This window comes from Lagenorhynchus albirostris, chromosome 7 (genome assembly GCF_949774975.1).
Source record: "Lagenorhynchus albirostris chromosome 7, mLagAlb1.1, whole genome shotgun sequence".
NCBI classification, from domain to species: Eukaryota; Metazoa; Chordata; class Mammalia; order Artiodactyla; family Delphinidae; genus Lagenorhynchus; species Lagenorhynchus albirostris.
In genome coordinates, this window is record NC_083101.1 from 33,569,839 (window position 1) to 33,585,232 (window position 15,394).

Genomic DNA, 15,394 nt, shown 5'->3' on the forward strand with positions numbered 1-15,394 from the left:
AGAAAGAGTCAATAGAAAACACTTCTCTATGAAAACATTAGCTTCAACTTATTTAGAATATTTTTTCTCAACTGCATTATTTCTCAGGCCTGTTCAGTCTTTCCACATGACTCAGGCTTATTGAAAATATGGGGCGTGGCAGTTAAGTCAATGCCAGTATTCTGAGGAATCTTGCATTGTTTTAGTTTTTGATTATAGAAATTTTCAAATAGACTCTAAAGTCGAGAGAATTGCATAATGAACCCCATGTACCCATTACCCGGCTTCAGCTGTTTTCACCATTTTGCCAATCTTGCTTTATCTTGACTCACTCCATCCCCTACCCCCTTTTTTTGCTGTAATGTTTTAAAGCAGCTCCCAGACATTATCTCATTTCAATCTATAAATACCGCAGTATGCATTTCTACTAGATAAGGACTTTTTTAAAACATAACGACAACACTGTTATTGCACCTTAAACATTTAAGAAGTTTTAATATGCTTTATTCTGAGTCTATGTTGATCATCTAATTATCTTGAAAATGACTCTATAGTTGGTTTGTTGGGGAGCCCACACAAGGTCCACTCATTGCATCTGGTTGAAGTGTCTCTTTAGTCCCTTTTAATTCATAATTGTCCCACACACACTATTTACAGACCATTTGGTTTTTTAAGAAACCAGATCATTTGTCAGACTTTCTTCTGTCAGATTTGGAAGGGACCTCAGCAACCATTCAGACCACATTCCTCATGTGATGAGGAGGAAACGGAGGCCCAGAGAGGGACAGTGGCTTGTCATAGCCCACAGGGCGTCTGAGAGGGGCAGGGCTGGGTGTTCTGCCTGGAGGAACTTCGGTTCGGCCCGGTATGGTCATTGGCAGGGTTGTTAGCCAGAACCATGAGACGGACCTTTTATTAATACAGTGTTTTTCAGTATCTGGATGTTTCTAGAAAATCCAGAAACAAAAGCAGAGCCTTCTGTGTCCACTCACTTTGAGCAGATCCCAGAGTCATCCAGGGGAAGGCAAGAAATGAAATCGAGTTATTCGGGTTCATTCAGACAATCCCAACCAGATGCAGATCAGTCAGGAGAGGTGTTCTCCGGTACTATGGCTCCATGATGCAGTCTTGTAGATTTACCCATTTGTCTTCCTGTGGCAGGTAATTGAAATGCATGTCAGCTCTCTGGTGTGCACAAAAGATGTAATTTTAGGCAAACATAATTATTTTCCCATTTTTAAAGCTTACTTCTTCATTGGCTGAACAAAGTAAGCATCTTGGCAAAGATACTTTTTTTTGAGTGATTGCAGCTAAATTCTCTTGTCACATTTCCAGTTCTCAAATTATATCATTCTGGGAGAATATTTTGTAAATTATTGATTGGCCAATCACAGCTACAAATGCGTGCCAATTTTATTGCTTTTTTTTTTTTTTTCTGAATGTTAGGATTAGACACCAACTCCAGTGACTGGTTTTAGGCATTTATAAGGAAAGCAGTGTAGCAAACAGTAGTTCAGAGGTGGGTTTGAACCACCTGAGCTCAAGTCACTGTAGAACATTAGGCAAGTGACTCACCTCTCTGAGCCTCAATGTCCTCATCTGTAAAATAGGAATATGATCCTACCTACCTTCTCGGGATGTGGGAAGAACTAGATGAGATAGCACAGAGAAACGTGCATATATTTCTTGCTCAGCAAGTAGTAGCAATTATGATTAGCATTTAGTCAAAAATTATGATACTTTTCTGGGGCAAATCCACATTTTCTTGGTGTGTTGAAAGCCCCGGGTGCCTTTTTGTCTTCCTACTCTTATAGCTGCTCCCAACACTTAATGACATGTAGGGTGTCACATGGGGCAGGGCCTTAGAGATGATCTCATCCCGCTGCTTCATGGTATAAGTGGAGAAACTGAGGCCCAGGGAAGGGAGGTGTTCCTCCCAGGGACACCCAGCTGGCTGGAAGCAGAGAAGTTACTAGACCTCGACTTTCCCCAAGTGCCAGCCTTTGCGTGTTCACATGTACACCTGCGCCTGAGTGTCCTCCCTTTGCCACTTCTGTGTCCAGCGTTTATTGACTGTCAGAGCCGGGCCTTGCAGATACTCCTGTTCACATGTTTTTAAAACAGACATTGATCCTGTTGGCAGAGGGATGCTGTGCTGAGGGCATATTCTTATCAGCACAACAGTTAGTATTCCAAATTTAGAGGGTCTCAGAGGTACCTTGCTGCCAAGATGGAGGGGCATTGCTTTATTGAGTGGCTGTCCAGGCTGGAAGGGCTCCTGGTTGTCATCTTATTTCAGAGGGGAAACTGAGGCTCAGACACGGAAAGGGACTTGCTGTGGGACAGCAGTTTCATTCCTTTCCTTCTCTGGGCTCATGGTTCACCTCCAAGAGAGGCTGGTCTTCTGTCTCCTGGGACCTTCCCGGAATTTGCCCAGAGGATGGGCCTGCCCCCCACCTTGGGGTTACTAGAGCCTAAATTGCCTCATGCCATTGACTTCGAAAAAGGCTTCTAAATGGGGTCACCATGCTATTTTCTGCTGTGCCCTTCAAGCCCTCTCTCTCCCCCTCACCCTCTGCCCTCTTCTAAGAGGGGACGGTGGAAGAGCAGAGCTGACTCACAAACAGCCAGCCCCAGCAGTGGGGCTCCCTTTGCAGGGTCTCTCCTGGACTTACACCCAGGCTGTCTCAGCGCTCGCTGGCAGCATCTTGGAAGTTGGCCCATCCCACCATCCCTCTGGAGACCACGAAAGATGCTTTCTTGGCTTCTTGTTTGTAAAGGTCCTGGTGCCTTCTAAACCCTTTTATCTATAGTAGAGGAAGCATTTTGTAGGAGGCTCTGTTACCTTCTTTGTAAAACTAAAACACAAATTAGTTGGAAATGGGAGGCTGTTTGGAGAAGACTAAAAGGGGAGCCAGGAATCCATGGTCCTGTTCTACTTTTTTATTATTTTGGCTGCTTTGGGTCTTCATTGCTGTGCACGGGCTTTCTCTAGTTGCGGCGAGCGGGGGCTACTCTTCGTTGCAGTGCGTGGGCTTCTCATTGTTGTGGCTTCTCTTGCTGCGGAGCACAGGCTCTAGACATGCGGGCTCAGTAGTCGTGGCTCACAGGCTCTAGAGCGCAGGCTCAGTAGTTGCGGCGCGCGCGTTTAGTTGCTCCGCAGCATGTGGAATCTTCCTGGACCAGGGCTCAAACCCGTGTCCCCTGCATTGGCAGGCGAATTCCTAACCACTGTGCCACCAGGGAAGCCCCTTGTTCTACTTTTTGATTCCAGAGTTGTAGGATTGGTATCACAAGAGCCTGGCACTCAGTAGACCCCTGGTACAAGTTTATTAAATTAATTTGGAGGCAAAAGACCTGTATTCAAGCCCTTGCTCTGAAGTTTACCAGCAGTGTGACCCTGGGCAAGTCACTTTATCTCCCTAAGCCTCAATTTCCTCCTCTGGAAAATGGGATGACACTAATGCCAACCCTGCCTGTCCCCTGGGGCTGGGCCAAATGACATTTTGCTCTATAAACACTGGGTGCTAGGAAGCTAGTCTCATTACTAGCATGCTACCTGGTTCCTGGCTGGCTCTTGGTAAATGTTTACTGAATTGGTGAGTGATCCGGCTTGTGGAAATTTGAGAGCATGCTCATTTACTCCTGGTTTCCAGTGGCTTGAGTCAAGGCAGAATGTCTGACAAACAGCAGTTAGTCTTGACAACAGAAATGTGAACTGAAGCTACTTCACAATGGTGGCCATTGTTGTTCCAGGCTGGAGAAATGACCTTTTTTGCAAACTTAGGAATGCTGGATAGACAGAACTACTCTAAAATAATGTGTCAGGGCTAGCCCCATGGTCCCTCGTGAGGCTGAGGCATTTTGTATCCAGAGAGAGTTTCAGAGCCCTAAACATGACCTTCCTCACTCCCAGCTTCCCTCCATCTACTCTGTTTTCAAGGCTTCCCGGAGCCCCCAGTCCTAGGGGGTAGGTGTGGCAGATGCCATCAGCGTCCCACCTGTAGTCCCTGAGCATCCATGGTTCCAAACAAGCATCTTATTAAGAGCACCTACACCTCTCCCCCTGTGCGAGGAACAGGACAGATATTCAGGGACTTAATGCTTCCAGGGCAGCCCTGAGCCAGGGATGGATGAGAAGTGGAGGATAAATCCCCCAGCGTCCTTCCCACTTGGGTGGAAGCTCCCAAGAACTCCAAGGTATGTTCCGCTCTGTCTCCAGAGGTCCCCATGAGATTGAGCCTCCCTTGGCCTCTCAGAAACCTGCTCATTAATGCACCTTGCCCTGGCTCCCTTGCCTTCTCTGTCTCACCTCCCCACACCCCTATCAATGTGTTCGAGGATCACCTCCCAAATAAATTACATGCATTCTTACTCTTGGCTCAGGCACCATTCTGAGGGACCCACCCGTGGCAGTAGGTAAGGTAGGTATTAGCATCCCCTCGGACACACACCTTGGGTGCAGTGGACCTAACCCCCTTTCAACTCCAAGTTCAGCACCCCTCCCCCATGCCATCACTGACTTGCATCAAACCACGTGTAGATGAGGATGAATACTAGGGAATTGGCTTTTTTTTTTCCCCTTGAGAGAAAAAAGAATCCATGTTACTAACGAAGTCTAAACATGGCTCAGAATTTGCAGCAGGAAAGGAAGTTGAGTGAAGCCATGATTAGAGCCTTGTTTATGCTGTTCTTGGTGAAATCTCAGCATCTGCCGCTCTAACTCACCGTCGCTGCCTTCATTAGGCCTGTTTGTAAGAATCGCGGTGAATGATAATCTGCTTGAATTTGGACTGCTTCTGTGCAGCATAAAGGACTCAGACTTTGGAATTTTATACTTCGCCACCTGATTTGAAGGGATGGGGTCTTCCACCGCCCTAACAACGTAATTGTCATTCAGAAGGTACCTAGTGAAGTGTAGGTTTGTCCTCCCCATTTGCACACATTAATTACCGTTTGGTCTTCGGGGTAACAGATACGGTTCTATGCAGTGCGCATTTCCTGAGCATCTGCCAGGCGCCTTACCAAGTCCTCTGGGGAAGCCAAGTTGAATAAGCCTCTGCCCCCGCCACTCCCTGTAGGGGCTTCATAATCTCTCTGGCCAAGTGCCAGTGCCCATAAAAGCAGGAAGATAATTTCCCAGAACCTACTAGAAAATTTTTGGAGCTAGTTTGACTCTAGTTTGAGACTCTTAAGGCTGATTTTTAATATCCTTTTCCTTCTGTTAAGGCATATATTATAGCTCTCTTCACTAAGCCATGGGTCTGGAAAGGCCAGTTTTTTGGACTGCCCCTCGACTTGATGTTAAGAGTGGAGACATAGTCCACTAAACTGCAAGTTACACCAGAAGTGTTGTGGGTCAGCAGGAATGGAAGGGCACACGTGAATATGGGCTCTTTCAGGCTGGAAGTCTGACCCTGGCCTTGATACCTCCCAGCCCCCATGATCCAGGGCTTACCTTTCAGGGAGCTCAAGGAAGGTGGCTTGGAAGACAGAATTATTTAGCAGACCTTGTCTTTCATTGAGCCATAGATTCTCCATGTTGAAGGCAACCCTGACTTTCCTTTACAGCATTGCCTCTACTTGAATGCCTCCAGTGATGGGGAACTCACCTCCTCTCATGTGGAAAGTATGTGAGCTTCAAAGCAGCCATGCCTAATCATTGCTAGCCAGGCACTGTGGCTTAATCTCTCTGAGACATCATTTCAGCACTTCTTAATTTTATTTTTATTTTTTTGAAAGTAAGTTTAAAGACACTTTACATTAGCTTATTTTTTTATTTATTTTGGCCGTGCCACGCAGCATGTGGGATCTTAGTTCCCCAACCAGGGATGGAACTCCTACCCCCTGCATTGGAAGTGCGGAGTCCTAACCACTGGACCGCCAGGGAAGTCCCTCAGCACTTATTTTAAAATAGTGAAATGGGACTTCCCTGGCGGTCCAGTGGTTAAGACTCTGCACTTCCAATGCAGGGGACGCGGGTTCGATCCCTGGTCGGGGTACTAAGATCCCACATGCCGCGCAGTGTGGCCAAAAAATTAAAAATAAAATAAATAAAATGGTGAAATAAAAGGTGATTGTTTACTTTGCTTGAGAGTGATGGTGAGACTCCAGTGACCTGAGGCTATGAATGAGCCTGGCTCAGTGACTAGCACAGAGAAGAGCTGTGACAGCTGTTGGCTTCCTGCTCCTCTCCTGGGCACTCTTCACAATGATACCAGATTTACCCCCTCCAGAGTTTCTTGAGCAAAGTGCTATCTTACTTCCTCAGGACACACTTCACACTCCTCATTTCATGGAACGTTGTTATCCCTGGTCCGTGGAAGCCCCTCTTGTTTGTTTGTACCTTTATTTCCCTCATATTCTCATATGCCACTCCTGCCTCTCCCCAAGAAAGGCAAACATTCTAAGTGTTTAATGCAGATATTGTGTTTGTATGTGTCCTTGCAAAATGTGTATTGCTGTTTTGTGTGCATATTTTGAATTTGCATCGACATAACTGGATTACATACTTTTTCTGCTTTTTTTTCCAAGCAAAAGTTTGGGCTTTTGAAGTTTCGCAACGGTCATTTCCTGGCTCCTGCACGCCAGCACTTTGTTTTTAAGATACCTCCATGTTGCTGTGTCTGCATCTAGGCTGTGGCTCTCACTGCTCATTCCAGGGGATGTACACCTCCATTCTCCCAGTGACAGCCACTCAGGTCACCTTCAACTCCCTGTCTCCAAACATAATAAGTGTCCTTGTACATGTCCCCTTATGAACCCAGCTGGGTATTTCTTTAGGACAAATCCCCATGAGCTGAATTGTTGGGTCGGAAGGTGTGTCAACACCCAACATGCCTACAATTTGCCAGATCGCTCTTGGGAATGGCCGTACCCATCTCCACTCCCACCAGCATGAGGAGTCCTGTGTCCCTACCTCTCACCCACAGTTGGTGTTTGCCAGCTCTCTCATTTTTTGCCAATCTAAAGATATAAATTAATATTATACTGTGGTTTTGAATGTCATTTCTCTGGTTACTGATGAGTTTGGACATTTCTTCCTGTGCTTGTCCGCCATTTGTTAATTGTCAGTTCTGATCCTTTGACCACTTTTATTTTGAGTGTATTGTCTTTTTCTTGGTGATTTGTAAGAGTTCCTTACGTAATCTAGGTTTCAGTCCCTTTTTGGCTTTAGGCTTTGCAAACATCTTCTCCCATTCGGTTACTTGTCTCTAAACTTAAAGTCCCTGGTGAACGGAAGTTCTTAATTTTGATGTGCTATTTTTTCTTTCTTTCTTTTTTTGATCCTATGGTTTGGGCTTTTGAAGTTTCACAACGGTCATTTCCTGGCACCTGGCCGCCAGGTCCTAGCTGGGCACAGGGGGTACTGAGATGGGTAAGACACAGCCCCTCCCCTCAGGGAGCCCCCTGGTTCAGTGGGGAGCAGACACAGGACCCCAACAGAGTGTGAAACGTCATTCAGAGGAGAGGTGCTCGGCTCCACCTGGCAGATTCTAGGAAGGCTACCTGGGAGAGGTGGCATCCAAGATGAATTCTAAATAGCCAATGAGAGTTACCCAAGAGGAAGAGAGAAAAGGTGTTCTAGGTGCAAATAGCCTGTTGTATCTGTATGTGTTCTGTGTCCCCTTGGGTATTCAGCTTTTGCCCTGAGCCAGTTTGCCTATAAGTCACTGGACAGATCCGCCCTTGGCAGGATTATTATACTCCTGGGGCATTTGGCCAGTGTCCACCTAGTCTGTTAAAAATCTCAAAACAAAGGTCAGTGAAGTTAACTTACTGAAAATGCGACAGTGGCGTACTGTTTGTGGATAGAGACGAGTGTGAGGGAGAATCCAGGCCAAGGGAGCACAGTCGCTCTCTGCTTGGTGATGCTGAGAGGTGCTGCTCAGACCTGTTTCCACCCAGTGGGAGGAGAGTGACCATCTAGGGCCTGTCCACAGGGGCAGGGTGGATGAGGGGAGTGAAAAATCACTTCCTGGGGAATGGCTGGCCAGCCTGGAGAAAAGCAGAATCAAGGCCCGAAATCAAAATCACAGTATTGCCACCTCTGAAGCACGGCCAGGATCAGGAGTTGCTGTGATGTGTGGCCCCCAGGCAGAGCTAGGACTGTGAGGACAAGTCTCGGAGAGCAGACTTTCGCTTGGAGTGAGGAAGACCCTTCAAAGCAGTTGCAGAATCGTGGAACGAGAGCTGGAGGGCACAGAGATTTCCCCGTCTGGCCCACTTGTTTTATCAAGACCCAGGCAGAGGATGGCACATCTCTGGGGCTCCTTATTGAGGAGATGGCAAAACCAAGACCCATTCCAGGGGCCCTGTCCTCCAGCCAGAGCTCTTTCCTTTCCCTGAGTCTGGGATTTTGTTAGGGAGTCCTAGAATGGAGTAATTTTATAGAATCTTTGATGCTCATTGAGCCAAGGTTGTCTTTTGTTTTACACCTCAGAGTTTTACATTTCTTTATGTTTGCAGCAACAATTAAACTGTAAAAGACACGCATACTTCCCTCAATGCAGACCTAGAGTCAGTTGAGGAAGAATGAGCATTTGGGGCTGAGGGGAGTAGAGCTCAGGAAGCAGGGTGTGGGGACCAGCTGCAGCAGGAGGTTGGCGACCCTACACCCAGCTCTCCCACCCAGGGGTTGTGATACGGGAGGGAGGCAGGACCGCTCTGTGATTGAAGCAGTTCCCCAGCCCCGTCTCAAGGATGCTCTCAGGCCCACAGCCAGGGAGTATTTTCAGACTGGACTTTTTTGGCAGCCTAATTTTCACCAATAGGACTTATTTTCTTTATGTATCATCCAAATCCAAAGTTGGAAATAAAGAAAAAGAAAGAATGCACTTTTTTAAGAGAATCCTTTTTTTTGCACCACAGCAAGGAACCAGTATTATTCTGCAGGAAAAGGGGCTCTTTGTTTTATAGTATTTTGAGCCTCTGAGAACAGAAAGTGTCCGCGTTGCAGGGTCCTTCGTCTAATACAGTGGTTTTCAACTCTAGTTATGTGTTAGTCAACTTAGGGAACTTTTAAAAATATGGCCACCCAGGGTTCACTCCTCAACCCCCCAGAGGTTTTAATATAATGGATCCATGTTGGGACCCAGGCATCTGAATTTTCTAGAAATTCCCTAGGTGACTCTAGTGCCTGGCCAGGACTGAGAACTATTTGAACTTCCCCTGTGGTGCACTTTGTAGATGGAGAAACTGAGGTCCAGAGGAAGGGAATCATCTGTCCAGGGTCACACGATAAGTCAGTGGCAACCTACAGCAGGGCTAGCAGGGCAGGGAGGGTGGCCAGTGACAAACTCAACGCCACAGCCCCTCTCCCTCTGCTCTGTTCTCTGTTGCCCCCATGAATCCTCTTTCTAGTCTGTCCGCAAATCCCGTTCCGCAGTCTTCACGTCTGTATCCAAATAAGTGGTCGATGTTCTTTGCACAACAGAGTTACCAAGGAACCCAAGAGTTAAAAGTTGGAAGTGCCCCCCTATCATGGTCACCACCTGGCTGGGCCGTGGGTGAAAGAAAGAACACAGGGGACACCATCCTTCCCCTGCAGAGCCAGGAGGGGCCCTGGGCAAAGTGCAGGGGATGCGACCCTATGCTGCCTGGGACCTCAGAAACAAGACTTCAGGTTCCACTCAGGAACTGACCAGCTGGCAGGAATCATAAGCCTTGGGCACACCTAGGGCATGGCTGCAACACAGCTTCTCACATATCACCCATGCCTTGAGCCCACAGCAACTGGGGAGGAACAGTACTCAGGGACGCCTTCCTGGAAGAGGTGGATAGGGTTTGGACATGTTGGTTTGGTAGAGGAAGGGGAAAGCTACCTTCCAAGCAGAGGGACCATTGTGGGGAACAGTGGTAGTAAGAAAACACAGGGAGTGTTTGGGGACCTCACAAATAGCTCACAGTTACTTTTGTCGTGACTCAAATAACTACAATTTATTGAACACTTCCTGTGAGGCCCCAAGCCAGAAACTGCCTATAGTCTCCTCTTTAGTCCTCATAGGCACTCTGAAAGTTGAAATTTTACCGTTACAGCCATCCACTCACAGGTCACAGGCTAGAAGGGAAATATTACTGGCATATGGGAATAATTTTACCCACCCGGTAGGGCTGGGTGATGCTGCAGTCACTAAACTACAAGGTCAGAGGTTATGAATTATTTTTTAATCTTTGTAACTCCAGCCTTCAGCACAGAGCCTAGAACATAACAGGCACCCAGTGTTTATTGAATGAATGAATGAAGTGATTAAACTAAAGGATTTAGTATAAACATCCTTCATCACCCAGATGTCCAAGGTCAGCTTGGTCAAGGATGAGGACGTAAGCTAAGCTTCCTCCACCTACGCTGCTGCTTTTGAGGGATTCTTTATTATGAAATACCTGGGCCTGGCATGCAGTAGGCTCTCAGTAAGTATGGGCTGAATGACCAGCAGCCCTGCTCAGTATGGGTGGGGAAAATGCTCTGAATTTAGAACTAGGGGAGTCAAGTTCAGGCACCTGCTTGGTCGCTGCCCAGCACTTGGCTCTGAGCGTTCACTTAGCTGATGTGAAGCTCCTCCCTCACCTGTAAACTGGGGTGAATTATGCCTGATTCAAGGTTTGCTATGGAACCCTGAATGCAGGAATGTGTGAAGTCCCCCACCCCACCCAGCCTCCAGGCACTGCCCCCGGGGAGAGATTACGGCAGTTATGGTCATTGCAGGAAGCGGTACCATGGGATGGATGGTGCAGCAGGTGTATGAGTCAGAGGGTCAGGCTGCGCGGCTGGGGGCGTGGTGAGTTGCCAGCCGCACCACCGCCTGGCTCCTGATGATTTATTCCAGGCAGCCTGCATATTTCATGTGCTGCCTCCCCACACCAAATAAATAAATCAGGGCCTCCTCCGCTGAGCAGTAGGAGCTGATTACGGCTGAGACTTCGAAAGGCCAGAGCAGGGATGCTGGAGCTCCCAGCAGAGTCTGCTGATGTGACATTTAGGAGCTGGGTGACCCCTGCAAGTGACAGCCGCCTACACAGCATGAGGCCTCCCAAATGGCAGGGAGACCTTTGCAGGGAGAAGGAAGTGACTTTTACAGCCCTGTTTTCCACCCCACAGTTAAAGGAACGCAGGCAGAAGGGTGGCCTATAGGATTCCCTGTTCCGTTTCCTGAATCCTTATAAGGAACCAGCAGCACACCTGCATCTCTGCAGAGACATTCACTTAGAGCCGGAGGCCCAGCAGGCAGCTCCTCTGGCCACGTGCTTGGAATTCCTGCTGCTGTGTCGCTTTATAACCCCTGGGCATTTTGAGAACCAGGGTCTGCAGCTCTGGGTACCTGCCTGCCCCGCCGGTGGGCAGGTGGGCACTCCTCTCTGTAGTTATTACACTCAGGAGGCACAGGTGGCCTGTGGAACTCAGCCCAGAACTGTCACCTCTCAGGGATCCCATTAAGGCAGCCGCATGTCAGGGAAGAGCATGGCTGTGGGAACAGTCCTGGGTTTGAACCTGGACTCTGCTCTTAGTATCAGTGGGGCTTTGGGCAAAGCCACAACCTGCCTGAGCCTTGGTTTCCTCATCTGTAAAGTGGGACTGAAACCACTTAACTGCACACAACTGTGAGAACTAAACAAGAAAAGACATCTAAAGGTGAATCCCCTTGGCCCCTCCCTGCCCACTCGCCACCTTGTCCAAGACTGCGCTACCCTGGGAGCCCCACTCTCTACTCCTTGCCTTTGGCTCTTTGCCTCTAACCCCACCTTTCCCTGATTCAGCTTCATCTGTCATCAGTATTCCCTCACAAGCCTTGAATGGATCCTCTGTTCAAAGGGCTTCTTGTCCCTGTCTTGGTGGCATGTGGCATTGCTGGCCAGCTCCCTTGTGAAATTGTCCCTTTCCTTGGCTTCCAGGATGCCCACTCTGTCCTGGCGTCCTGGCCCATCTTTCCCAGTCTCTTGTAGCGTCTTTGCTCTGCCCACCCCCAGGGCCTGGATGGGGTGGGAAATAGAAATGATGTTCAGTAAGGTGGGAGGCTTACTGCCAGAGGGATGATGTGTTTTTGTCTTTAAGGCTCTAGGGCTCTCCTGGGGCAGGGGGAGCAGAGTGGTCCATGCACTCCTAGAGGGCAGAGCCAGATGGCAGAGGAAAGTTACAGAGAGACCATTCAGCTAATGACCCTGGAAAGACTTCGTAACAGGCAGAGAGTCCAGTTATGGGGGGGAGTAGGCTCCCCATCTATACATGTACAGCAAAGGATAGGTGACCAGTTGATGAGACGACGTGAGAGGGTATTTGTTCCAGCCCAGATAAAGGTGAAGGTTTTGTGATTCTACCTGGAAAAGACACTGGGGAAAGGGAAAGCTTGCAAGAATATAGCCAGAGCCTGTGGGGGAGCAAGAGCTGGGACAGGAGCACCCAGACAAACACAGGACTTGGATCTAACCTAACACTGTCTCTTGCTCCCCGCAGACAGCAGGGAGGTGAAGGTGGGAGAATACAATGCTGTGGCTGACACACTGGAGATCATCAACGACACCATTAAGTTCCAAGGTAAGGCAAGTGGGCTTCTCAGAGGAGGGGGCCTGCTCAGGTGCTCCCAGGCCTGCATATTGTTGAGGGTTGTGGATGAGCTCAGAGTCCTTGGCTCTGTGGGGAAGAAGGAACATCCTCTCCTCTCAATCCATGCACTCGCTCACTGAGGACAGGATACCATCACCACATGGGAGCTGGGTTCCAGCCCCTGGGATGGGGCACTGGAATTTGCATGGAGTGCTGGCTCTCACCAAAGCATCTGTGTTTAAACTGTTGAATGGCCAGAAGTAATTCTTTTTATGTGTGGCCCAACTAAATTTTGCTGTGTCACCTCCTCAGAAAAGACATGAATGGGCTGGTAATAAGGCCTCTCCACTTGCTGCTCTTCCTGGAAAACCATTCCCTCTCTTCTGCTGGAGAACTTCTCCTCAACATCGAGACCCAGATCAAATGATACCTGCTCTGTTCAGCCTTCCCTGATGCCCCCCAACTGAGTTAACGGCTCTCTTCTCTTTGCTTCCACAGTCTTTTGTCTCTGCTTTTCTTACGGCCTCTGTCACTTTGCATTGAAATTAGTAGGTTATTGGACCGTGAGCTCCCTGACTGGATCCTATTTGAGTTTAAATTCCTGGCACCAGCCAGGGTCTGGCACATGTTGGGGGCTCAGTGATATGTGATGAAAAAATAATACATGATTGATCAAGTAAATGAATGAGTGGGTGGGTGAATAAGTGAATGAAAGGGTGAGCATATGAGTCAGTGAGGAACTGGGTGGATGGATGGGTGCATGTGTGGATGGGTGGGTGGGTGGGTGGATGGATGGATGGATAGATGGACAGCCTCATCACGGGGTGGCTGTGGAGGAAGCTGCCATGCCCATAGCATCCAGATGCTGCTGCTTTGATTCCACTGGGAATGCAAAGAACAGACAGCTGGCTTTCTGCACCTGGAGCTCCTTCTTAAATCCAAGGCCACCAAAGAAGGCTCTCCCATGAACCATTTGGTTAGATTTTGGATCTGTGGGATTCCAGAAAGCTCCAGATGGCCTCAAAGAGGAGGTGTGGTCTTCACAGTCCCACCTGAGGGAGCTGTCACCAAGACCGTAGTCATTTATTACCTCATGGAGCCACAGAAAAATTCTGAAAGTGGGTGGATAAGTCCTGTCATCCCTGTTGTACAGATGAGAAAAGGGATCAGAAAACTCCAAATTCACACAGCCTGTGAGAGGCAAAGCCAATTCTAACCATGGGAGTCTGATCCCCAAGATAGGGCTATTTGCTCCTGGACGCAGGAGATCTGGGTTTGCTGAATAAGAATTCTGGGTTTACAAATTGAAAGAAAAATTCAAACAAAATAAATAAGAGACACAAAACAGAACTGAGAGGAAAAACATAAATAAAAAAAAAAACCAGCCAGGAAAATAGCTAGTTATAGTTAGGAAGCACGAGGCCAGGATAACACTGAGGCAGCAGCTGTTCCAGGCTTGCCTCCTGCTTCTCAGAGCTTCCCTGCACCGCCCGGAGGGTGGATAACCAGTCTCTGAACCCAGAGCCGAGCCAGGACACCTGGGCAGAGCCCTGCTCTCCTGTCCACACCCTGCCTGGGTTCAACTCTCACCCAGACCCCTGCACCAGCCCCCCATGGGTTTTACCCACCCATCACCAGTCTAACCCCCTCAAGTCCATTCTGCCCTCAGTTGTCATGTCACACTGAAGAGGCCCACACAGTCCCCATTGCTCATGGCGAGGGGCCTCTCCCTGGGGTGGTTCTAAGACCTCCAGGAGGGGACCCCGCCCCACTTCTCTGCCTGCTCTTTCAGGTCTCCCCAGCCAAACGGCTGACATTTCTGCAAATGTGCCGAGACTTCACCATGCCTTCGCCTGTGCTGGGCCATCCGCCCAGAATGCCCTTTCTTCCATGTCTTCCTAGTAAACAGCCAACTACTTATCTTTCTGTCAAGACTCAGCTCCCACATCATCTCCATTCTGTAGCCTTTCCTGACCCCATCTGGCGGAACTGCACTCAGCCGCCTGTTTTCTGCTCAGGCCTCCCTGGGCCTGATGTTTGCACACCACCTGGACCCCATCGCTAGAGGCACTTTGCATAGTGATTAAGGCACAGGCTTCAGGGCTAGGCAGATCTGGGTTCAAATCTGTCCAGCTTTGCTACTTACTAGCTATAAAAGCCACTTAACACCTAAAAACAAGTTCCCTCACCCTGTAAAATGGGAGTAATCTTCTCTACCCATGAGACTCTTAGATCAAGTGAGAAAATCTCTATTAAAGTGCTCAGCTCATGGTAAGCATTCAATAAATGTGCTTGCTACTGCCTTTTTTTTTAAAAAAAAGAAACAAACATGGCTAGTGTGTAAGTTCCCTGAGGGCAGGAACTGTGTCTTGCTTATCTTTGAATCACTGGTGCCCCACACCAGGCCTGACAGTTGGAAGGTGATTATCAATGATGATGCCCATCGTTAATGAGGATGAATGAAGGAAGGATGGTGATGAATGGATGAAGAATGAATGAATGGATTGGGTGGGGAGCAAGAAACAGGACTGCTGCTGTTACTAACACTTCTGATGAGCTGTTACCATTTGGCTTCCATAATGACTTAGCTAAGATGCACGGTGAGAAGGTGCCATTTTGGGGGAAGACAAGGTGGAAAAAGAGATGCTGATTTTCTGAAGTTGTTTCTACACAAACTAGTGGTTATAGTAGTCACATAACCTTTGATCCAAATCTAGCCCCCTTGCTTAGTGCCCAAAGAGGAGCTTATTTCCACCAAGAACTCATGGGCACTCACAGCTCTTGTGTTGGGGATCCAGAAGGTGCCTAATGCAGCCCAGGCTATGTGGGGGGAGGGGGGAGGAGGACAGGGAGTGGGAGGAAAAATGTCCAGGTGTT

General features: G+C 48.4%; 1 protein-coding gene across 1 annotated transcript in view; it reads left to right on the plus strand.

Annotated features, from left to right (window-relative positions):
* Window positions 1-15,394, plus strand: part of GABBR2 (gamma-aminobutyric acid type B receptor subunit 2) — a 365,190-nt gene that overhangs the window by 266,025 nt on the left and 83,771 nt on the right. Inside the window, exon 9 of the mRNA XM_060154769.1 lies at window positions 12,428-12,508. Coding sequence (XP_060010752.1) covers window positions 12,428-12,508 — 81 coding nt within the window. The remainder of the gene's footprint in view (window positions 1-12,427; window positions 12,509-15,394) is intronic.